The sequence below is a fragment of the Ochotona princeps genome, chromosome 8, assembly GCF_030435755.1.
Source record: "Ochotona princeps isolate mOchPri1 chromosome 8, mOchPri1.hap1, whole genome shotgun sequence".
Taxonomy (NCBI): domain Eukaryota; kingdom Metazoa; phylum Chordata; class Mammalia; order Lagomorpha; family Ochotonidae; genus Ochotona; species Ochotona princeps.
The window spans coordinates 11,371,616-11,395,129 of NC_080839.1; the positions used below are offsets into that span (position 1 = coordinate 11,371,616).

General features: G+C 53.0%; 1 protein-coding gene across 1 annotated transcript; it reads right to left on the minus strand.

The window, feature by feature from the left end:
- Positions 1-229: 229 nt before the first annotated feature.
- LOC101535488 (tyrosine-protein kinase ZAP-70) lies at positions 230-21,083 on the minus strand. The gene is made up of 13 exons (XM_004594232.2): positions 20,838-21,083; positions 13,171-13,629; positions 12,591-12,751; positions 5,559-5,697; positions 5,376-5,463; positions 5,228-5,274; positions 5,046-5,097; positions 4,250-4,445; positions 3,612-3,818; positions 1,952-2,144; positions 1,700-1,840; positions 1,486-1,598; positions 230-484 (listed from the first exon to the last, which is right to left on the minus strand). Exons 2-13 carry the CDS (start codon positions 13,570-13,572, stop codon positions 361-363), a joined length of 1,863 nt encoding a protein of 620 aa, XP_004594289.1. The 5' UTR covers positions 13,573-13,629; positions 20,838-21,083; the 3' UTR covers positions 230-360.
- Between the last annotated feature and the right edge of the window lie 2,431 nt (positions 21,084-23,514).

Sequence of the window (23,514 nt, forward strand, 5' to 3'; positions counted from 1 at the left end):
CCCTCCTTCCAGGACGACAGCTGCCCACGAGCCCCTGCCCTCCACGGCCCCTGCCCTTCCGCCTGGCTTAAAGGAGGAAGCGCCCACCATAGAAAACTCAGTTTATTCCAGTGATGGACGTCTTGGCCGCTGGCGAGTCCCGTCCAAGGAAGGCCCCGTAGACCGAGGGCTCCCGTCTTCAGGGCCCCCCTCTTCTGGACCCCTGGCCAGGCCCAGAGCCCACTCCTACACCCCGATCCCCGGTCTCCTCCGGAAGCAGGCCACCTGGGGACCGCCGTGCCTGGGGTACCCTTTGGTGGAGAGAAGCGCAACTGCGAGTCCCAGGGCCAGGCAGTCTGCAGTCCAGCGCTGGTGGGAAGCTCAGGCGCAGGTGGCCTCGGCTCCCTGGCCAGCTCTTGGGGCCCCCTCACCCTTGCTGGCCAGGCTGTAGTAATAGGTCCGCATGCGCTGCTCCACGGCCTGGAAGTCTGGACGGTCCTCCCACCTGCAGGGAGGTGGGGATGAGCACTAGATCCAGGCTGCACTGACTACACAGGACCCACAGGGGCTTAGGCAATGGCATTCACTGGGTGTCAGGGCTCATGGGGAGCTGGGATCTTACATGCACAGGGCTGGGTGCCAGTTACAGGGTACGGGCATTCTAGGCCCAGGCTTTTGTAGGTGCAAGTGTGCAGCTTGCAGTCATCCAAGGCTGGAGTTCTGTGAGTGGTGTGGACAGTGGGAGCTGGGGGCTACAATTAGCTAACCTAATGTAAAATACTGTGTGAATAGTCGGTACATCAGACTGAGAATAATGACTGGGCGGGGCGGGGGGGGGGGGGGGAGTCTTGTACAAGTGCAGAATAGCACAATTTAAAATGTTTTTTACAATTCAGCGGGTGATTGAATCTGAGGAGGAAGAGCCCATGGCCGTGGAGGGCAACATGTGCTGTGTTGGGGACCTAGGAGACTTCCCAGTGAAGACTGGGGTAGGATGAACTCACGAATGGGGTGTCTAGGTAGGCTTGCTTTGGTTTAACGTCATAGTGTTGGCTGGTGGAGTACAAAGTGCCAAGTGTCAGCACGTGGCATCAGCATGTGCTGTCTGCTTGACGGAGAGTTGGGACACCAGTGGTGTAAGGAGTCAGGATGGCAGTGTTGAGCATGTACCAGGAGAGGCAGGTTGAGTATGAGGAGTGCTCCAGTGCCTCTGGGTTAGCCATTAGGTGCTAGGAGACACCGGAGGATTATCCCCTGGCCTGAATATTGGTATCAGAGCTGGGGAACTGCAGGGTCAGTAGTGAGTGTTAGCTGGTGGGGCCCAAGGTCCACAGCCAGGCTGGTGGGTTTTGGCCCCTGGGGAGCACTGTGAGCCCTTGGGAAAGAGTGCTGATACAAGAGGAGGAAAGGCTGTCAGCCAGGGGAGGGTCTGAGGGTGGCATGACTGTGGGTGGGGCTCGGGTGCAACAACTGACTGGACCCCACCACCCCATCCCTGGCACTCACTTGTAGATCCAGCAGTCGCTCATGAGTGTGTACATCTCAGGTGGACACTCGGGGGGACACTCCATTCGCTTGCCCTGCTTGATGAAATCCAAAACCTCGGGGCCCTTCATCTTCTGCTCAAGCCAAGGACCAAAGGCAGGTGTAAGCAACCAGGGCTCTCACCCCCGCTGCCACACCCACCTGTGCACTGCCCACCACAGCCCACAGCGCCTACCTTGTAGGGCTTCTGGCCATAGGAGAAGGCCTCCCACATGGTGACCCCATAGCTCCACACATCACTGCGACTGGAGAACTTGCGGAAATTGATGCACTCAGGTGCATACCACTTGAGTGGCCACTTCCCCGCTGAGCGGGCCTGGGTGGGAGGAGGAGGAGGGGAGATGCTGCTGGGCAGAGCTCAGGGACCCTGTACAACATCCCTTCACCCCAGATCCCTCTGCCTGGGCACCAGAGGCCAGGAACGCACCGTGTAGTAGCTGTCATCGGCACCCAGTGCCTTGGAAAGGCCAAAGTCACTGATCTTGGCATAGTGCCGGTTGACCAGCAGGACATTGCGGGCCGCCAGGTCCCGGTGCACAAAGTTCTTTTCTTCCAGGTACTTCATCCCCATGGACACCTGGTGTAGCAGCTCAGCCACGTTGCTGACAGGGATCTCCTCTCTAAGGCAAAGGAGGAGGCAGGTCAGGTGGTAGAAGACAGCCCAGGTCTCCCACCCGTGTGAGCACAGGCCCCGGGGAGCTTGGGTTCAGCTGAGTACCTGCTGCGTGCCAGAAAAGAGGCTGAGGCCACAGTGGTTCAGAAGCCAAGCCCCTGCCCTCCAGCAGCCTTGAGGCAAAGTGTCACCCCTAATGTGACTCAACCTGAACCTCAGCCTGCAACCTCATCATGCCCTCGCCGCAGCTCACACACCAGCTCCCCGCCCCAACCCACTGTCTTCTCCAGGTACTCCCTCCCTCCTTCCGCAGCTCTGCTCTCCACTCTTCTTAAACTCACACTCAGTCCGTCAGTAAGGTTCTGCTTTCAGAACTGCTTCAGAATCTTGCCACCACTTTTACCCCTGACCCAGCCCCCAGCAGCACCTCTTGGCCCAGAGCCATCAACTCGGCCTGGACCACAGGTTTTTTTCTGTTGCTGCCCCCTGGGTGCTCATAGCCTCTCAGAGCTTCTGCCTTCTTCGGACCAAAAGTCCATGTCCCCTGGGAGCACACGAGGCCTGGAGTCATCTACCTGCCCACGTTATCTCTCTCTGCACTGTTGTCACACCAGGCATGGACCCTCTTCAGGGCCTTTGCAGATGGTACCATCTGCCTGGAATGTTGTTCCATGCAACTATGTTTGGCTACCACACTCAGCTGGTTGAGACCTCCCCTTCTCCCTGTAGCTCCCAGGCTGGCATTTCTATGCCCTCTTGATACAGATAGTAGCTAGCTTAGGGGTCATGAGCTGGTAGCCACACGTCCTCCTGCCCTATGTAATCCTATCCATCTACCTGTCAGTTAAATGACCCCTTCCCAGGGCATACTTCTACTCACCTGAGGGAGGGGATAGGGGGGTGGTCACATAGCTACTCTTCCTTTGAGTCCCATAAGAGCCTATAAGGAGTAGGAGTTCTAGCTGCCTTCCAGGGGACACAGAGGAAGCAGGGTAGAAAGCCTTCCTTCCTGGCCCACTATATTCCTGCACACTGCCTGGGTGTGTGTCCTTTCCCCACCCTTGTAACAGACTCCATCACTCTGTACACAGTATTAGTGTCTGTACTTAGGATGCTTCTCTAAGTCAGAGGAGACAGTATCTCTCTCACAGATGCTTGCTTCTTCTAAATCCTTTAAAAATGCAACACAACCCTGCAGGCTGGGGTCAAGCCTGGCCAAGTAACCCACTCCTGTCATTCTCCGCCAGCCCCTGTGATCACTCTCATGATACAAGCCGGGAAACAAGGTGGGGATTTCAGCCTTGTAGACGCCCGTGTGATGGCAGCGGGCATGGGAGTGGGCGTGGGCATGGTGTGGGCTGTCCTGGCATGTGCATAGTTCTACCAGGAATGTGAGTCCAACAGTGTGTGAGCCCATGCCCCACCTGGCCCCAACCTCAGGCCTGTCCCAGGGTGAGGAGTTGGGGTTGCTCACTTCTTTCCCAGCAGGAACTTGTGCAGGGGCCCGCCCCCTGCCATCTCCATTACGAGCATGAGCGCCTCGGCCTGGCACACGCCGATGAGCCGCACGATGTAGGGGTTGTCCAACTGGTGCATGATCTGCGCCTCCCGCATCATCTCATCCTTGTCCGCCTTCTCAGTACTTTGCTTCAGCACCTTGATGGCCACGTCAATCTGCTTCCTGCCAACCGTGCGGGAGGTGCATGGTTGAACCCATCCGGGGAAGGAGGGGTGCTGCTGATACCCCTATTCCCACCTGTCAGCCTCTCTTCTCCCCTGAGTTCATTGGCAGTGGGCCCTGGCCACCCAGATGGAGGCCAAGAGGGTCAGCTGAGGACAGCACACAACTGAGGGCCTTATTGGGACCTGTTCAATGCTGAGAAAAACCACCTTAGCGAGCTACACTCTTGCCCTAGAGCACCAGCAGACTCAGGGGAAGCAGCGGTTGGGGTAGGGCAACATGGGGGAACTCTGCAGCTCCCTGACACAGGCGCTGGAGAGGCCTCTGCCCAACCCTCCCTCTGGCCCACATCTGCAACAGTCCCAGAGTTAGCTCGTCCTGTCCCAGACAGCCCAGCTCCCACTGCCCCAGCACAGCAGGAGTGGCCATACTTGCGCATGCGGTAGACGCCCTGGCGTACGGAGCCAAAGTTGCCACAGCCAAGTTCAATGTCGGCCACCAGGAGGTTCTCGCGCTTCAGGAAGAGCTTCTTGTCCTTGAGCTCCTCAGGGTCACTGTAGGGGCTCTCGTACACGCTTGTGTCCATGGGCATCGGCCGCGGCTTTTCTGGGGATGCTATGCCTAGTGCTAGGTACACACACAGTCATGCACTCCCAGGCAAAGGGACAGGTGGGGATTCTCAGCCCCATAAGGCAGGAGCCCTGGTGGAGGATACATCCTCCTGGGAGAGAGTGCATGTATGTTCATGTGTGTGTATTCACATGTGTGTACTTTCAAGTACAAGTGGATTCTAGAAGCCTGTATATCGCTTCTAGATGCTTCTGTACATCTATATATACACCACACAGTCATACCAATGCCTCCAAATGTAGGCCCCTGGGTGCACATGGAACCATGTATGTGGACAGGTGAAAATCCCTGGTGGAGTGTTTTAGGAATGTGGACTTGGGCCTGCCTTAGAGAAGGACCCATGAGTGCATACACATGGTATCCTGGGACTTGCACAGAGTAGGCCCACAGCACAGCTAATGCACAGGGAGTCTGGGGGCCAGGGACACAGCCTGAGCTGTGCAAGGCAGTGCAAGGACAGCCACCATTTTATATATATATGAAGCCCAACCCAGTCAGCACTGCAGGTCTGGCCCCACCAAGGTCCCACAATCCAGCCAGGGACTTTACACAGCACCTGGCATGACCCTACGCCCACCCCATTCCTCAGCAGCTCACCTGGTTCTGGAGTGTACCCATCTGAGTTGAGGGTGTCCATCCGTCTATGAGACTAAAGGTCATAGCATAAGCAGTGCCCAGTCCCTCCTTGGGGAAGACCCCCTCCTCCTCCTTGGCAACCCCATTAGCCACCCCCACCCACCCACCCACCCACAGCTGCAATCCAGGTATTCCCTACTCACTTGGGAAAAGGTGGATGGGTGGGCCGGGAGTGTGGGAGCAGCAGCCTCTGGGAGGAGCAGATGGGTCAGTGAGGGGTGTGGTGGGCTGGATTGGATTTGGCTGGGGTCTCCCATTCACCCCTCACCAGCCAGTCCACAACCCACACACCTGCGGCAGCGCTGGCACTGGTGTTGGGGCAGGCCTCCTTCAGGCAGTAGATGAGCCCATCTGCCTTCAGCTTCAGGTATTCCACCAACTGCCAGCAGAGGGCATCAGCAGGACCCCATCTCCCTGTCTCCTGCCATGTGTCCCCCACTTGCCGACCCTAGGGTGCTTGGGTGGCCTACCTACCTGCCAGAGCGTGTCAAACTTGGTGCCTTCTGGGATGCAGTATTTGCCTGCCTTGTCCTGGCTGATGAGGTAGTGGTACACGGTTTTCCCGTAGATCAGGGACAGGGCATACGTACCCTGTTCCTTGCGGGGCCTCAGCCTGGAGGAGGTGCCAGGAGGACATGTCACCACCCCTCTGAACACCTTGGGGTCCATCCCTCCTGCTCGGCCCTAGCTTCCATCTTCAGGATCTGCATCCCAGAGTCTTATGGGCAAAGCAGCAAGGACCGACAAGCTAAGTTCAGCCCTGTGTGTCCTCTAGCACAGTGCTAATAGCTCAGTGATGGCAAGGAAGGCAGGTCAAATGAAAGCCACAGTCACCCAAGGACAAATGTGCAGCCACTCACAGTGAAACTGCTGCCCACTCCACCTCCACTTCAGGGGCATATATTCAGCCACCCCACAGCTGGGCACTTGGCCCTGCACTTGGCCTTCCATGACCAGACATTTGCTACCCAATGGAAGACAGTCACTTGGATGCACAGGGCACTTGGCAGCCCAGGGGAATACGTGGCCCTCATTGGAGGGGCAGTGGACCTCCGCAGCAGACCCTGAGCCACTCACAAAGCAGCACATCGTCTGCAGTGGGAAAACTTGTAATTATTTCCTTGGGGGGAGAAAGCCATTTCTATGCAAAGCCCCACACAGGCAAGTACAGGACCAATGCAAGCTTCCAGGCCACCTCTGCACACAGCAGCAGATGTGACTGCAATCACCACAGAAGGCTGAAAAGCTAGGGTGACAGGCTGAGCTCCCACACACTGACACCTTAATTGCTTTGTGCTGGAAATTTGCCAAAGTGAACACACAAACTTCCTTCGACTAGAATGGGAAGTGAGCCCCTCCAAGATAGTGTTTTTGTGGGCAAGAACCTGTCTACTCAAACCTCCAGCAAAGAGTAAACACATACACTACACACACGCACATGCATACATACATACTCACATGCATACTTGCACATATGGCCACACACATACACATACACATGTGTGAACTTACAGACATGTGCCTGCATTCACACACACACATGCAGCCATTGACACATGCCACACTCACATACACACACATAAAGCAACATAAACACACACCCTGACACCCTCAAAAGAAACTCTCACAGTGAATTTCTATGTCTCTTCCCAACCAGTTTGATTTTGAGTGGCTGTCACAGGTTCTGTTCCTGTTCCTGTGCTGAGCACAGATTTCCTGTGGAGGGAAGGCAGCTGGTCCTGGGGTTTTCCAAGCTAAGGAAACTGTCAGTGACTAGAACTACACTGAGTCACTAAGAGCTGGCTGATGGTGGGCAACAGGAACAAGCGATCAGGATGGCCTGCGAGTGGATGCTTTCAAGAGGTAAACCCTGCAGAGGTATGGATCCTGCCACAGACATTCTCTCACTCGACAAAGACCACCAAGTATCAACCACAGGCGAGGCACATGGTGAGTGAGGCAGGTGTGAGCCCACCTCACACCATGGCCCTTTCAGTTTCAAGGAAAAGGGCGAGGGCCCCAACATGACAATGGTGGGGCCTAGATGAAAGAAAAGGGAAAAGCTATAACCAAAACCCATTCCTTGACAGCTTGTTCTTTGGAGATTACAATGAAGAGTGATATCGTTCCTAGGGTAGCCCACATCAACTTGAAGATACAAAGAGGAATGAGAAAAATCAGTGTGATAAGGAAGCCCTAAGGGACAAAAAAGAGAAGACCACAGTAAACCTAATAACACAGACAACCCAGGGAGAGGAGGCTGCTTCCATAACGAGGCTGCTGGGCTAGCTTGGGGGCTAGTTCTAGTGAGAGTCCTGAGGGTCACACAGAGGTGCCCACCAGCTAATGTATAATATTAAAAAAGAATAGTCACAGGGTTAGCAGCTGTTCCCATCCACTTTCCCAGATCCTCAATCAGAGTTCCATTGCCAGATGTGTAATGACCAATAAGAAATCTGTAGAGATAAAACAAGCAAGGGCTTGAAAACTGGTGGACGATCAAGGCCTAACTGCTCTCTCTTGCTTTTCCTGGCAACCCTGCAACCACCATGGAAATGAGTCCAAGATACCCACCAGAGAAGCCACATGGGTCAACCAACTACTGGAACATGGGAGGGAAGCCATTCTAGACCATCCAGCCCCATTCACTGTAGCTGCATATACAAGTTCAAGCAAGGGGCAGGAGTGGCAGACATCTGGCATAGGTGTTCATATGCCCGTTAGGAAATCTGCATCTCAGATTGAAATGCTTGGGTTCAAATCCCAGCTCCAGCTACCAATTCCAGCTTCCTGCTAATGTGGCCCATGTGAGGCACCAGTGATGGCAAAAAAACAAAACAAACAAACAAAAAAAAAAACCAAAAAACTGAGTTCCTGAAACTCATACAGGACACTTGGATTGAGGTCCCAGTTCCTGGCTTCAGCTCCAAGTTGCTGTGTATCTGGGGAGTCAGTCAGCAGACAGGAACTCGACTCTCTCTCTCTTTCTCTCCATCCCTCCTTACCTTTTCTCAAGTACATTATCAATTTTTAGAAAAGCAGAGGAACATCCACTTGAATTTAGCCCAAACTGACAACCTTTCTATTTAAGATTTAACGAATAGAGGCCAATGTGTGGCAACTACTGTCTTCATCCCATAGAACCACCAATTCAAGTTCCAGCAGCTCCACTTCCAATCCAGCTCCCTGCTAATGCATGTGGGAAAGCAGAGATAGCTCAAGTGCTTGGGCCCCTGCTACCCTCTGGGAGACATGGATGAAGCTCCATGCTCTTGGCTTCAGCCTGATCCAACCCCACCATTGTGGCCCTAAGGGGAGGTGCATCAGCAGATGCAAGACTTCTTTATCTGCCTTTCAGTCACACTGCCTTTTTCAAATGAATAATTAAATGGGGGAAGAGAGGCATATGAGAGCAGGTAAAAACATAAACCAGGCAAAGAAAGCACAGGGATGGAACGCTGTATTGGGAAAAGTCATTGCTTGCCACACTGGCATCCCACAGGAGTGCCAGTTTGAGATTCAGCCGCTCCATTTTTGATTTAGCTCTCTGCTTATGGTCTAGAAAAGCAACAGAAAATGGGCCAAGTCCTTGGGTCTCTGCATCCATGTGGAAACCCAGAAGAAGCTCCTGGCTCCTGGCTTCAGACCAGCCTGCCTCTGACCAATGCAAACCAGCCTATGGAGGTCACTGTCATGAGTGAATCTTTTAAAAAGAAAAGAAAAGAAAAGAAGAAAGAAAGGGAGAGAGATGGGGGAGGGAAGGATAGAAAGAAAGAAAAAGAGAAAGAAGGAAGAAGGGGGAGAGAGGGAGGTTGGAAAGAAAGGAAGAAGGAAAGAAAGGAAGGACAAAAGAAAGAAAAAAATAAAAACACGCTGAGGACTTGAGAAAAATTCAGAGAAGGAAACCTAGACCGTACGTTCAAAGAAAGTTGGGAATGCATTCTATGAAGGAGAGAGCAGTGATGAAGAGACAGGGTGATGGCAACAGGAAGAACTCCAGTGACGGCCTACATTGTGCTCAACTGGCAATGCTGGCATCACATATGACCACAAGTTTAGTCACAGCTGCTCCTCTTTCAATCCAGGTCCCTGCTAATATGTTTGGGAAATGTGTAGACAATGACCCAAGTGCCTAGTCCCTTGACATTTACGTGGAAAACTCCACTGGAATTCTTGGCCCCTGTGTTCAGCCTGGCCCATGCTGGGGAGTAAACCAGTGGATGGAGGATTTTCCTCTCTATCTCAATTGCTATAATTCTGCTTTTCAAATAAATAAATCATTGTTTTTCTTTAAAAAAAAAAAAAACAACGTAACCTCTCCCTTGTGTGGCCCTCTCTGCATGATGACTTTGGTTTGGCCCATTTGGGTTTACTTTTACTAACAGGACATCTGTAACATTACATAAGCAGAGACTTGAGATGCACTTGGGTCTTGACACATACCCTCTCTGTCTGTTCTTGGGAACCCTGCAACCACCAGCAAGTGGATGAACCCAGGTTAGCCTGCCAGATGCAGACCATACCTCAGCCAGCTCAGCCCCATCACCCAGCTGACCCTGAATGTGACTGTGGCTGCCCTGACCTACTCAGACCCAGCCAAGCCGAGACAAACCAGAAGGCCTGTTCAGCTGGCTCCCCAGCATCATGAGAAGTAGGCACTGTTGTCTCATGCTGATGAACTTGCTGCAGTTAATTGCAGAGTGAAAGCTGAGTGTGACAAGTGCAGAGGCTTCCTGTCAGACAGGAAACAGCCCAGCCTTAAGTTGGTCACAACCAGTCCCTGCAGCTGAGAATGACCTAACAGGCACTCAAGAACACCCCTGAGAGCCTTAGAAACATCACCCCAACTTACATCTCGAATCCTGGAGCCTGTTAGGCAGCTATGTGTCACTAGGATAAACATCCCAGAAGAGACACTGAAGGAAGAATTAGGTTTATTTCAGCTCACAGTTGTAGAGATTCACAGTGCAAGACCAAGTGGTTTGGCCAACTGTTGAGGCTAGGACCAGACTAGCACAGTGCATGAGGAGGGAGGGAGACCACACGTGAGCAAGGCAGCACAGAGTGAGGCTGGGACCACCCCAGGCCAATACCCAGCCCTCTGAAGAGAAGTAACTTCTAAAGACACACCAACGATTGAAACACCTTCCACCAGGCTTACCTCTTAACCTCCACTACCACAACAAATCTTCACCCTGATTCCATTCACCATGAACATAAGACTTTGAGAATCAAGACACTAACACAAAGGCCCTACCGAGCAGGTGGAGATGTCCAAACTGATATTGCAGCCGAGTGGGATGAGAATGATATTTTGTCAGCTGATGGCAGAATTACAAGGAGAAAACTGCATCTTGTGGGAGGCCTGCAGGCCTTCAATCACTGTTGAGATGGGCAGGAGAAATCTAGGAAAGGGCTGGGTCCCTCCAAGTGGGTGGGCCCAGGAGAAGGAGCTGGCTTGGAGGAGGTAGAGACTGAGGATTCAGCCAGGCGGGAGTTCAGACCCAGGAGCACCCAAAAGAAGGAAGCCCTGGGAATTGTCCCCCACAGACCTCCTGAAGGGGACACTGGATGTCCTGAGGGCATGGGAGAGAGGCCAGAGCCATGTGACCCTGTATCTTGAGGCCTGAGGGCCCCTCATGCACATCAGAACATTAAGGAACCTGTGTCCCACCCAGAAAGCAGCAGTCAGCAGGGCTTTCCAACACACAGGAGAGGTATTTCAATAACTTTCAAGATCCTAGGCTCACAGTGAGCCACATAGACCCAGTTGCTAATCAGATACACCTACACATGTTCACCCACACTTAACGAGAGCTAACCTGCAGTGCAATTTTCACAAATGCCAGGTACTGTCCCATAGTTTTACGTGTCTTTTTTTTTTTTAAAGATTTATTCATTTTATTACAGCCAGATATACACAGAGGAGGCGAGACAGAGAGGAAGATCTTCCGTCCAATGATTCACTCCCCAAGTGAGCCGCAATGGGCCGATGCACGCCGATCCGAAGCCAGGAACCTGGAACCTCTTCCAGGTCTCCCACGCAGGTGCAGGGTCCCAATGCATTGGGCCGTCCTCGACTGCTTTCCCAGGCCACAAGCAGGGAGCTGAATGGGAAGTGGAGCTGCCAGGATTAGAACCGGCGCCCATATGGGAGCCCAGGGCTTTCAAGGCGAGGACTTTAGCCGCTAGGCCACGCCGCCGGGCCCAGCTTTACGTGTCTTAATGTATGCATTTTTATATCAGAGGATACCATCTCCAACACAACGGGACTTGCTTCATGCCTTTCAGGGTCTCTATCCCACTTAGGGCAAAAGCCGAAATCACTGCCCTGTACCTCACTCCTGCCTCTATCCCCTCTATCACTCACTCTCTTAACACCACAACTGGTGCGTCAATGTCTCTCCAATGTGCCTGACACATCCCTGCCTCTTGACCTTGACACTTGCAATCCCCAAGCACCATCCAGGGATACAAGGCCACCTGAAAGCTACACTGCTCACTCCTCACCTCCTTCACTCACTTCCTCAAAAGCTACCTTCTCAAGGGCCCGGCGGCATGGCCTAGCAGCTAAAGTCCTCGCCTTGAAAGCCCCAGGATCCCATATGGACGCCGGTTCTAATCCCGGCAGCTCCACTTCCCATCCAGCTCCCTGCTTGTGGCCTGGGAAAGCAGTTGAGGACGGCCCAATGCATTGGGACACTACACCCGCATGGGAGACCTGGAAGAGGTTCCAGGTTCCCGGCATCGGGTCGGCGCGCATCGGCCCGTTGCAGCTTACTTGGGGAGTGAATCATTGGACGGAAGATCTTCCTCTCTGTCTCTCCTCCTCTGTGTATATCTGGCTGTAATAAAATGAATAAATCTTCAAAAAAAAAAAAGCTACCTTCTCAAGAGGGTGGGCACTGTGGCACAGAGGGGCAAGAAACCACTTACAACTGCACCATCACACACCAGAGCACCCATTCAAGGTCCAGCTGCTCCACTGCTGATTCAGCATCCTGGGACGCAGCAGAGGATGTCACAAGTGCTTGGGTTCCTGCTGCCCATGAGGGAGACACGGATGGAGTTCCAGGCTCCTGGTTTTAGCCTCGTCCAGCCCTGGCTGTTGCAGTCATTGGCTTCTTCCTGGCCTAAGGGAATATCACCTGTCCTCCCCACCTGCACACCTGTACCACTTATCACCAGCTGGCACAGCCTGTATTTTTTGGTTGATTCAGCAGCTTTCAGGGAAGGGGGGACACTTATGTCTGCTCCTTTCACTGCCATCAGTGTCTGTTACCCAGCTGGTATTAGGTAATTGCTTGTAGACTGGAGCTGGACAGAAATTCTCCCATGGACCTGGAGCTGCAGCCAGCAGGAGACAGAGACGGGATTCCCACCGAGACCAACAGGCTCAGGAGGCTTTCCCAGGCCTGGTTGCTGGTTGGTAATCTAAAACCAGAGGGTTTAATGTATGCAAATCCGGGAGATCCCATCCCACCAAGAACTGCCAACCCCACTCACAGAAACTTGCCGTCAGTCTGAGCGCCCGAGTAGAGCTTGCGCTCGGCTTCCTCGCGTGTCAAACTGCTGTGGTACCATGGCATCCGCTCGTGGGCTGTTGTGGCAATGAGCTTCTCCACCTGGGGGGCCTGGCTGATGATGGCCTGTTCCAGGGCCTCGCCCTAGGAGACCAGGTGAGAGGAGGCTGTAGGCATTGCCACAGGAACCTCTGTCCATCACTTGGGCCCTTGGGACCATCCCATCCTGTAAGACTCCACTTCACCCACATGCCCTTGGGATTATTCTGTGGACCCCATTTCTGTGGTCCCCTCCCAATTCATGAAGGTGGTGACCCTGGCCCACGCCCCACATTCCAGCCCCACATGAAGCACAATATTTGATGCGAGGAATTGCCCACCATCCCATCACGCATTCTCTCAGTCCCCAACCACAAAGGGCCATGACCAACCCCTTGCTTCCATGCCCTCTACTGAGGTCCCAACTTTCAACCAGGCATGCCCATGCAGCCTCTAAATGGGCATCTCATGGTCACACTCTGTCCTTTCCATCCCACTCCATCATCTCCCTGCTACACACTCACCTCCAACTTCCATGTCTGGCGCACGTAGTCACGTACCATGGCATCACGCAGACAATCAAACACCCCCGGCTGTGGCTCAAGGCCTGATGGCCGGTTGCAGGGCTTGCGCAGGTTGCAGGGTAGCCCATCTGGGTCTCGGGAGTAGAACTCACAGAGTTCGGCTGGGCCACAGTGTGCCTTTCCGCCCGCAATGGCATATGTGCCATTGAGCTGGCGTTCAATGGGAAAATGGTGGAAGCGCACATTGTGCACCAGTGACAGCACATAGCCACCCAGCGATCGCAGGCACTGACGCAGCAGGAAGAGCCCATCGGCCATGCCTGCCAGCTTCAGGTGCTCCTCAGCCTCGGCACGTGAGATGCTACCATAGAAGAAGGGCAGGTGCGCCGCGGGGTCCGGCATCGCTGCTGCTGCTGCTACCTCACCTCACAGGTGAGTGCCCTTGCACCTGGCCAGATCCTACGGGTTCAGAGGGGGCAACAGGCATATGTCAGGGTCTCAGCTGCATGTCCTGAACCCGGTTGGTTAGGCCCAGTAATGGCAAGGAGAGGGGAACGGTGGAAGGCACACCCTGAGCCACAGCTCCCCATCATAGAGCAGGAGTTCCATGCCACAAATGTCCCAACTAGTCTCCATACACCATAACCTGGAACTGCTGCTGATCACACTGTGTTTCAGGTGCAGCAGACCAGGATGCCTAAGGAAGAGGGGGTTCCCTCTTGCCTGTTAGGGACAGGGACAGCTGTGAGAAGCAAAGAAGCTAGAAAATCATTATTGGGGCTGGCTGTGTGGAGCAGGTAAAGCCACAGGCCTGTGGCTCCAGGATCCATATGAGCACCTGATTGTGTCCTATTCCTCCACAAGGGACCCAGCTCCCTATGAATGTCCCGGGAAAGCAGCAAACGATGGCCCAGATACCTGGACCCTGGACCCACGTGGGAGACTGGGAAGAAGTTTTTATCTTGGGCTGGGCACAGCGCTGGCCATTGTAGTCATCTCAGGAGTAAATTAGCAAGTAGACAGCATTTTTCTATCTCTCTCTGTAACTCTGAGTTTCAAAATAAATTAAGAAGTCTATCATCACAGATTGAGTCTGGGATTATGAATGAAATTCATACAGCAATACAGAGAGTGATAAAGTGAGAGACGAGGTCACCATGGCTGGGTCGGACTCCTCCTCTGAGGAGGCAGCATGTAAGCCAAGATCTGAAGGATGAAGAGAAGCCAGTTTACCACAAGGCACAGCAAAAGCACCCCAGGCAGAGGCCAGGAAGACAGAAGGAGCTTTGCTTCTGAAAGGACATTTTCTCTCCTCTCTTCTACTGACTCCCTGGAGCATTAGCAGTTCCCCTTGCCCTGATCGTCTGCCCTACTCCCCTATCCTACTTCTACAAAGCACAGCCTCATCTGAACATCCATCCACAGAGGAGTTCTTCTACCAGGCACGTCACAGTCCTCTAGCTACTTGGAGCCCAGAGAGCACATCAGCACCCTGTGTGGGGTCCTTTCGGTCAGGGCAATCACCAAAACTCAGAAATTCACTGGCTCTGGCATGAGCACTTGGCCTAGCAGTAAGACCACACTTGCCCTGCCTGCCTTCACTATGAGAGGGCCTGAGTTGATGTCTCAGATCCACTTCCTTTCTGAGAGGATGTAGGTGATGGTCCAAGCACTCTGTCCCTGCCACCCACAAAGCTGACCCAGACTGGATTCTGAGCCTAGACCAGCACTGGATATTACAGGCATCTGAGTGGTGAGCCAATGGATGTAACATCTCTCTCTGCTTTTCAAATAAAGTGAAATAAATGAACAATAGGGATCAAAATACAGTTTCAAGATATCTCACAAGATGAGGCACCAAATAGGCCATGACAAAAAACATGAAAGGTGAAACAGAAAGGGAGAGTGGGCACCAAGTTTGATCTCAGCAGGTGACTCAAATGTTTTATCACTCTGTGTGTCCATATGCCCACAACAGCACCAAGCTGGTGCCGAGGTTACAAACTTTAGCACATAGGTGAACTTGCATGAATAATGGAGTGTGATTGTATTTGATCTGGCAAAGAGTCAAATGGAAACTGTAGAATCAAGGGAGTAGATGATGAGTGGATAAGTAACTCTTTCCACTTCCTGAGTATTTGTGAGTTGTTGGGTAAGATGCTCTAGCTATAGCAACTATTTCTCTACTAAGTTGGTTGTCTGCTATGGTTTCTGTTACAAGCCTATGGGGGCATAAGCAAATGCTAGCAGGAATACAAAAATGCTAAAGGCCAAGGACACACAGGGACCGAGAGAAAAACCACAGGACAGGGACCAGAAGAGTTAAGCAAGACAAGGGCAGCTTTCACTAGAGGACTGTCCGTGCTTCCAGATGGACCAGCCTGTGTGGGTCGGGAGGGGAGATCCTGACATCCCTTATGTGACAAGCAGGCAGGTGTTCTAGAAATTCACAAGGGACTGCATTTGTGACACTTTCCTGCCTCCAGCCAAGCAGAAGGTTGCCACTCCCTAAAGCATTTAGAAACAGTCCCAAAGGCTCCTAGGTATTCACTCGAGACCAAAAAGATGGGAATTTACACCCCCACACAAGAATGCAATGGGGCAGCTAAAGCCATTCCGTCCACAACTGTCAAATCTAACAATGATGCCAATGTGTCTCAACACATGAAAATAAACTGCTGCATGCCTATAGTGAGAGCAATTCAAGAGCAACACTAATATGGGGTTTGTGTTGTGACACAGTGGTTTAAGCAATGGCCACCGGTGACACCTGCATCTCTTAGAAACACCACTTCCGATCTAATTTCCTGTTAATGTCGTGGGAAGGCACAGGAAGATGGACCAAGTGCTTAGCTGGACCTATGTGAGAGACCCAGATGAAATTCCAGGCTCCTAGTTTCAATCTGTTCCAGCCCCAGCCGTTATCACTATTTGGAAAGTAAACTAACACATGCACGATCCTCTCTCTTTCTCTGCATTTGTCTGCAACTATGCCTTTCAAATAAGCAAGTCAGAAGAAAGAAGGAAAAAGGAGGAGGAGAAGGAGGAGGGGAGGAGAAGAAACAACATCTGGCTGTTGCTACCACTTGTTGTGTGAACCACTGGAAGATTTTTCTCTGTATCTCCTCTTTATAAATCTTCCTTTCCAATAAAAAATTTAAAAATCTTAAAAATGAAATAAAAATTTAAAAAAAGAAAACAAAACACAACATTATAATGTGGAGGCATCTCATGGTACCAGCTGAGTGAAAGAAGTCAGGCTAAAAACTGATTCCATTCAAAATCCTGGGCATGAGTGGGTATTTGGCCCAGAGGTTAAGCTCTGTTGGGACAACTGCAGCCCATACTGGAGTGCCTGGGATCAGCATCTCAATTCCAGCTTCCTGTTAATGCACACCCTATGGGTGATGGCTCAAAAAGGTGGGTCCCTGCCACCCATGGGGAAGACCTGGATTGAGTCCCAGATTCCTGGCTTCAGCTAGCTGTGGGCACTTACAAAGCAAAACAGCAGGTAGGTTTTTCTCTCTGTTTGCAGCTATGGGGACTACACTAGTTGTTGTGGGGGGAGGGAACTGGGGACTCAGTGTCTTGGAGGCTGTGCCTTGAAGGTGGTGTGAGTTTCTTGGCCGAACGCCTCTGTGAAATCCCAGCATGTGTTGGAAATGGTCTATAGTTTCACAGTATATAAATGATTCCTGTCTTTGTGAATAAGGAGGGACAGGAGCTGGAGGATCACAATCCACTGGGCACTACAAATAATGACAGAATCAGGAACAGCTGCCAAGAGCAGGCTGTATGACCATGCCTGCCTCCCTGACTCCTGTCCTGTTTGCTTCTCTGCCCCCTCAATGTCCCCCATGCCACTCCAATCCCTGCTGCCCTGCAGTGCCCAAGATGTTCTTTGTGACTTCCTCAGTGCTGGCTTCCCAAAGTGAAGGGTGCCAGCACCCCCTCCCTTCTATTGGAGCCTCGTAAGTTTCTCTGGTCTTTCACACCACCCCCAGCTTGCCACTTCCTATCTGAGCCCTCTGCTCACTCCTTCCCCAGCCTCTGTACTTTTATTTGGGTCATCCTGTTTGTGGCTATACTTATTGTCACACCTACCTGTCCTCCCACCCAGATCTCTCGCCTGAAGTTGATTTGTGCTGGCATCACCTCCCTTGATCTCTACCAAGCATTTCTATTAATACAACCTGAGATTCAGATTTAACTCACACAAGCCCCTCAAGTCTGTCCTTCACAAGAGCTGGGCTCTGCTGTCTGCAAGCTGCTGCTAGGCAATTGCTCCCCGAGGCCTCTCTCTTGCTCTGTGACCTACCATGGCTCCCTCCTGCCCAGCTTATTGCACTTGAACTCCTCAGCCTTCTGCTGCAGCCATACTGGGCTTCTTGTCTCCCTTCAGCCTCACTTCCGTACCCTTACCCACATAAGGTCCTACATTGGGTAGGCCCTCTCTTTCCTAGCCATTTTCCCCATCTCACCAGCTCTGCCTGCACTCCCAGACAGGTTCTGTTATGAAGCTTCAGGAGAGAGGAGAAAGCCTAAGGGGGCTTCTTTGGGGACAGTGGGGAAGGGTGGGTGGCAAGGTAGGTCTCTGGGGCAGGAAGCTGTGGCTGGAAACTGTCAGCAACACACTTTGAGAAACTGCTCCCCACGGTGGCCGCAGGTGCAGCCTGGGTAACCAAAAGCCAGTTAGGACACAGGGAGGAGGTGGGGGTGGGAGGCCAGCACTCAGGGCCCAGGAAGGACCCCAAGCCATGACTAGGTTCTCAGGACAAAGTGACCCAGAGATGGGCTTCCCCCCATGGTTTCTCAGTGTTTTCCACCATCCCTGCCCCACTGCCAAAAACGAAAGCCATGATCATGGCAACCACAACAAACAGCAGGCAACCCTGCTTCTGCCTCTCTGGGTAATTCTCGCTAGAAAAACATGGAGACAAAGTCCCACAGCTTGAGATGCTGGGGAGCCCAGAGGAGGCAGGAGATAAAAGGCCAGCCCAGCAAGGACTGTCTGCTCTCAGGAGGGCCCGTCCACAGCCTGCCTGCCACTGGGACCTGAGATTCAGGCCAAGGGACAAGATGCTGTGTCCCTGCAGACCCCAGGCTCTCAAAGGACACTGACCATGAGATACTGCTAGACTGTGTTTCTGGACTGGGCTCACCCAAGGGGCCTCTCTGAGGACATAGGCAAAGCCCGAGTTTAGCAGCTCTGACTGCAAGTCCCCCATCCTGCCTCTTCCCTCGCTCTCGGTCTTGATTTAGCCTCCAAGAGTGGACAGTCCCCTGGAGCCCAGCCTCAGTCTCACCACTCTAGTGGAAGGAAATCTCTGACCCTGGCCAGATGCACGTGCCAGAAATGCCACCCTGCAGTGTCCCCCTGTGACAAGGCAGCATTAATAACAGCACTTCTGGAGAGACCTGAGCTCCTAGTCACCCAAGCAAAAGGGTCAAGTGCATTCTCCAGGGCTGTGCAAAGCAAACAGCAGGCTTGGAGCACCCCATGCAGCGGGATCTGCTGCAGTGCTAACTCCCACGCCTGGCTGGCAGGGTCCTGAGGTTCAACTGAGGCTAGGAGCGTTCAAGCCCCCTGTAAATACCCACAAAGGAGGCTGAGGCACTGAAGCTGGAAGGCAATAATCCAACAGGCCCTGTGGACAGGGGGCAGGAGTGGCACAATCTCGGCACTCTCAGCCAGATGTGGGATACCTCAGCACCCCAGGTACTGCTAGAAGGAGCTACCAAGTCCCACGGCACACACACACACCCTCTCACAACCTTACTCCCTTCTTATTCTTAAGCTCCTGGCTCCTAAAACTCCTGTGCCTGCTGGAGACCCTGAAGCGATTCCTGGCTCCTTCATTCCTAGTCATTGCTGGGCTCTGGGTACCATAAAAAGAGGCAGTACAAGCATTGGTCCCTCAGCACAAGGCCATCCAGGGTTCCAGCGCAAGCCACAGTGACAGCAGCTGGGGGTCACCAAATGTCCTGTGCTGTGGGTAGTTGGTCCTGACCCCAAGGGAATGAGTTTCCTCCCCAGTCATTGACCTTGTGCTAGGCTCTAGAGATCTCAGCCAGCAGGGCTGCCGAAGGTCTCAACATGGGGGAGCTGTTGTGATCTCAGCAAGATGCATTCCCTCCCTGGGCCTCAGGCTCAGGGGCAGAGGATAGGAAAAAGTGGGCCCAGATGAGAACGACCTTCCAGACCTCACATTTTAACACAGGGCAGCATTGGGTGATCAGCAGCCTGGTAGGGTCTCACTGCTACAACACCCTCCACCTGGCAAAATCTCCAGGGTCTGCAGCATCCAGGACCCTCAGCTGAACCCCAGCCAAGTAGGACGAGAGTTCTGACAAGACGCTTACCCAACACTCACATGCCCAGCACAGTGTAGAGTCGCTCTCTTCTTCCTCTGAAGAATGCGCAGACACAGCTGCCCAAGCACAGAAAAGGAGAGAGATTTCCCTCCCAGGGCACCCAGCTGCTGACTCCAGTGTGCACTTGTTCCCCTTCCAGGTTACCTGGCCTGTCCCCAAGGGTCCCTGCCAGGGCTGCCTGGGGGAGGCTGGAGGACAGGTAAGGGAAGGACAAAACACCCTGGCTACCAAAATCCTTCCATCCTGGGGAGCCCTGGACCTTCCTCTCAGCAGAGCTTTATGAGGCGCCTACTCTGCCTTCGCTGCCCTGGCCGAGACAAGACACATTTGAGCTGGTCCCTCCATGCACCCCTACTCCTCCTTGAGCCAACTCAGCCATCAGCCAGGAGCCCAGCACCTCCGGGCACCCTCATTTCCATCTGTATTTATTAACTGATGCAGATGGGCACTCAGAGAAGAAAAGCAGCTTGCCCAAAGACACACAGCAGCTGGGCTGAGCTTGAGAGTCATTCCCTTAGCATCTCCAGATGCATCCCCCTTAAAAAAAAAAAAAAGCTTTACTTATTTCTACTGGAAAATCAGATCCACAGACAGGACAGAGAGAAAGATCCTCCCCAAGCAGCCACAACATTCAGAGCTGAGCTGACCCAAAGCCAGGAGCCAGGAGCCTCCCAGGTCTCCCACATGGGTGCAGGCTCCCAAGGCACTGGGCCATTTTTCACTGCCCTCTCAGGCCACAAGCAGGGAGCCGGATGGAAGCAGAGCAGCTGGGAAATGAACAGGTGCTCATATGGGATCCCAGCAGTTGCAAAGCAAGGATACAGTCACTAGGCCATCGTGCCGGGGCCAAGATGTCCCCCTTCTTAAACTCATATTACCCACAGGCAGCTCAGGCCACCACTGGTCCCCACCATGGCAATAATTTTGTCATTCAAGGTTCACAGCCTCTGTGAGCTGCTCTGGTGGTCAGGGCCTGGGCACTCCAGGAGACATCTCTACTTTCCAGAGGTTTTTCTGTTCCTACAAGCAGCAGGGGCAGCCCTGACAGGACCCAGCAGGAGGCCAGGGTTGGGACAGGCAACTGTGTGTCCTACTGACCCCTCTGAGGGGAACCGCTTCTCTAATGGCGACCCTGGCTACATCTACTCCCCTCTCCAACCAGACACACTTGTCCAGGTCCCATAGACCTTCCTGGCAGCCCTCCACTGCACTTCTACCTCACAGGGCTATCCTCCTCTACCACAGGCCAGCCACATTCTGGCCTCATGCTGATGCACTTGGCCATAACTTACCTGGGGCTGAGCAGATGAAGGCCGAGGTGAACAGGCAACTTGTGGAGTCTGGGCAGAGACCAGCTAGTTGAAGAATTGGGGTCCTAGGAGATGAGACCCTCCTGAGAAAGACATAGGCACCTTAGCCCCCACACACATGCACCCATGCAGGGCAGGTGAGAAGAAGTCACTCCCTGCCAAGGTTGCTCACCTTGGGAGGAGTCAGGGAGGTTCTATCCCACTTTGACTTGCCCCAGAGATGATTATGGTGGCGGGACCTGGGCAGAAGGCCGCAGGCTAGCCACTCACCTGATGTTCGAGTGATCAACCAGCGTGTGTGGAGCCTGAACAGGGAGGGACGTCGACACCGGAAGGCCTGGTGTCTGGGGTGGCCCTGCCAGCAGGTGTCTCTGAGACTCCACCTATTTCCTTGTTGTAAAGACAGGAAACGGGACTGTTTGAAGTCTACGTCAGAATCACAAAGTGCTGCGTTCAAGGAAAATCACAGGCTGCCAGCTCAGGGGAGGAGGGCACAGGGCAGTTCTGAACGGGGTCTCAAAGTTCCTGCTCCAGCAGGGGTTGGGGCCTCAGTGGGGAGCCCAGGCCAGCAGCAGGGCTGTCACAGCTGGCCACAGTGAGCACAGCTCCCACACCCGAGGAGGAGAAAGGCAGGGGTGGGTCTTGGGTGCTGGAAGCAGGACAGTGGGAGCCCCCAAGGGCTCACTGGAGCCAGGGACCTGTGCCCTGGCCAGGTGCTGTGTAACCATGCAGACAAGTGACGTGTTTATTCCATGGGCAGGTTAGAAAGGGGCAGGGCAGCCTCTTCCTCAACCTCCTCTCCTCCATCCCCACAAAGGATGGTGCTTACCTCCTCAATACTGTCCTCTTCACCTGCAGTAATGGCAGAATGTACTAAAAGACCAAACAGAGGAGAACTGACACCATCAAAATTGCATTCATCTCAGTTAGTTAACGGTCACACTTCCTGGGTGATAGACACAGTTGGGAGCACTTTCTTGTAACCTGCTCGATGCATTCTCATTAGGGAAAATAACAGGTGCCAAGGATCCAGGCAGATGGAGGCCTGGGCAGGCTGGTTCTAGGAGCAGGTATTCCATGATGCCAATATCCACTTATAAAAAAATTGGATATTTACAAGGAAAAGTATTCTCCTCAGTATTTAATGAAGTGCTTTGAGGCGGCTGACACGATGGCTCACTTTGTTAATTCACCCCCTATAAGTGCTGATATCCCAATCAGGCACTGATTTGTGTCCTAGCTGTTCCACTTTCCATCCAGCTCCCTGTTTATGGCCTGCAATGAGGAAGGCCCAAATCCTTGGAACCATGCCACAATGTGGGAGACTAGGAAAAAATGTCTGGCTGCCAATTGGCTCAGCTCAGGCCACTGCAGCCATTTAGAGAGTGAACCAGTGGAATGGAAAATCTTTTTTTCTGCCCAGTCTGTGCAAATCTGCATTTCCAATAAAAATAATAAAGGATTTTTTTGTGGGAAAATCACAGTGACAGAAACGAGATTCACAGAGACATTTTTTCCACATGCTGGTTCACTGCCTCAAAGGCCAAAACAGCCGGGGTTGGGCCAGGCAGAAACTTCTAGGAGCCTGGAACTCCATCCAGGGGTTCAAGCCTCTGGTCCAGCTGCTGTTGCTTTCCCAAGAGTATTAGCAGGGAGCTGGATGTGAAGTAGAGCAGCTGAGACTCCCGACAAGCATGTTGGCCTCACGTGTGAAGATCAGCTCTTTAGGACAGTTACCCAGGCAGCTGGAATCCAGGCAGCAAGGCTGCACACTGGCACCAAGGGGTGGCAGCATTTGGAGCTCATGCATTAGGCATCTTTGGGTGCATGGGGAAGGGGTGTCTGCATACCCTGAAAAAGGAACAGGACACCTAGACTTGAGGGGCACAGGTGCAGCAGCCTGTGACCATACCCTGCTTCCTGGCCAGAGGTGACTGTAGAAAGTGCATAGCAGCAGCTGATCACTCACTCTGAGACTGGGGCGGCAGGTTAAGGTGCGGGTTCAACCACAGTGACAGCAGCAGAGGGTCTTATGCATGCTGGCGAAAATCACCTGAGCTGGGGGAAGCAGCTGTGTGTCCAGGTTGTGCCCATGGCTGCTTTTGCTCCAGACAAAGAGAATGGGAGGGAATCCGTGTCCCGCCTTGCACCTTTGGGTCGTCGGTCACACCTTGCCCCAGCCTGAGGTCTCCCCACCCCTTCACCTGCTGGACTCACAGTTCTCTTTCAGTCTCCCAGTGTACAGGACTTCCTTCAGGAATCCTCCTGGATACTCAGATGGGGTTGGGGTACGGTTTTGTGCTGCCTGTATTTGACCAGCAAAAGTCAGTAAAGAGGGCACCAGACAAGGGCTCGAAAACCTCAGAAGGTAGACCAGGACTTTATGGTGCTGGAAAGTGGTTGCCCCTTAGTGCAAGAACCCCCAAAAGAATGACAGCCTCCCTTTCAAGCCTCCCACACACACAACCAAACACACATTGCCCCGAGCCCAACACTGAATCCCTCCTGGTACTCTGATCATTGGCCATCATGAGTGATCTTTACCTCTTGGGTTTACCACTGCCCATTGAGGGACCCTGGAAAAGTCCTTGGCCTCATGGAGCCTTCATTCTCATGCCAAGGAAAAAGGGATGACCGTACATGCTTGGCATGGCTGCTG

Bases quoted from the DNA above. Each gene is read 5' to 3' on its own strand.
- LOC101535488 (XM_004594232.2), bottom strand. From the start codon at position 13,572: ATGCCGGACCCCGCGGCGCACCTGCCCTTCTTCTATGGTAGCATCTCA. The intron at 5,275-5,375 runs GTGTGTGGGTTG...TGCTCCTCCCAG, and splicing joins CAGTGCCAGCGCTGCCGCAG to AGGCTGCTGCTCCCACACTC. The intron at 5,098-5,227 runs GTGAGTAGGGAA...TATGACCTTTAG, and splicing joins ACCCATCCACCTTTTCCCAA to TCTCATAGACGGATGGACAC.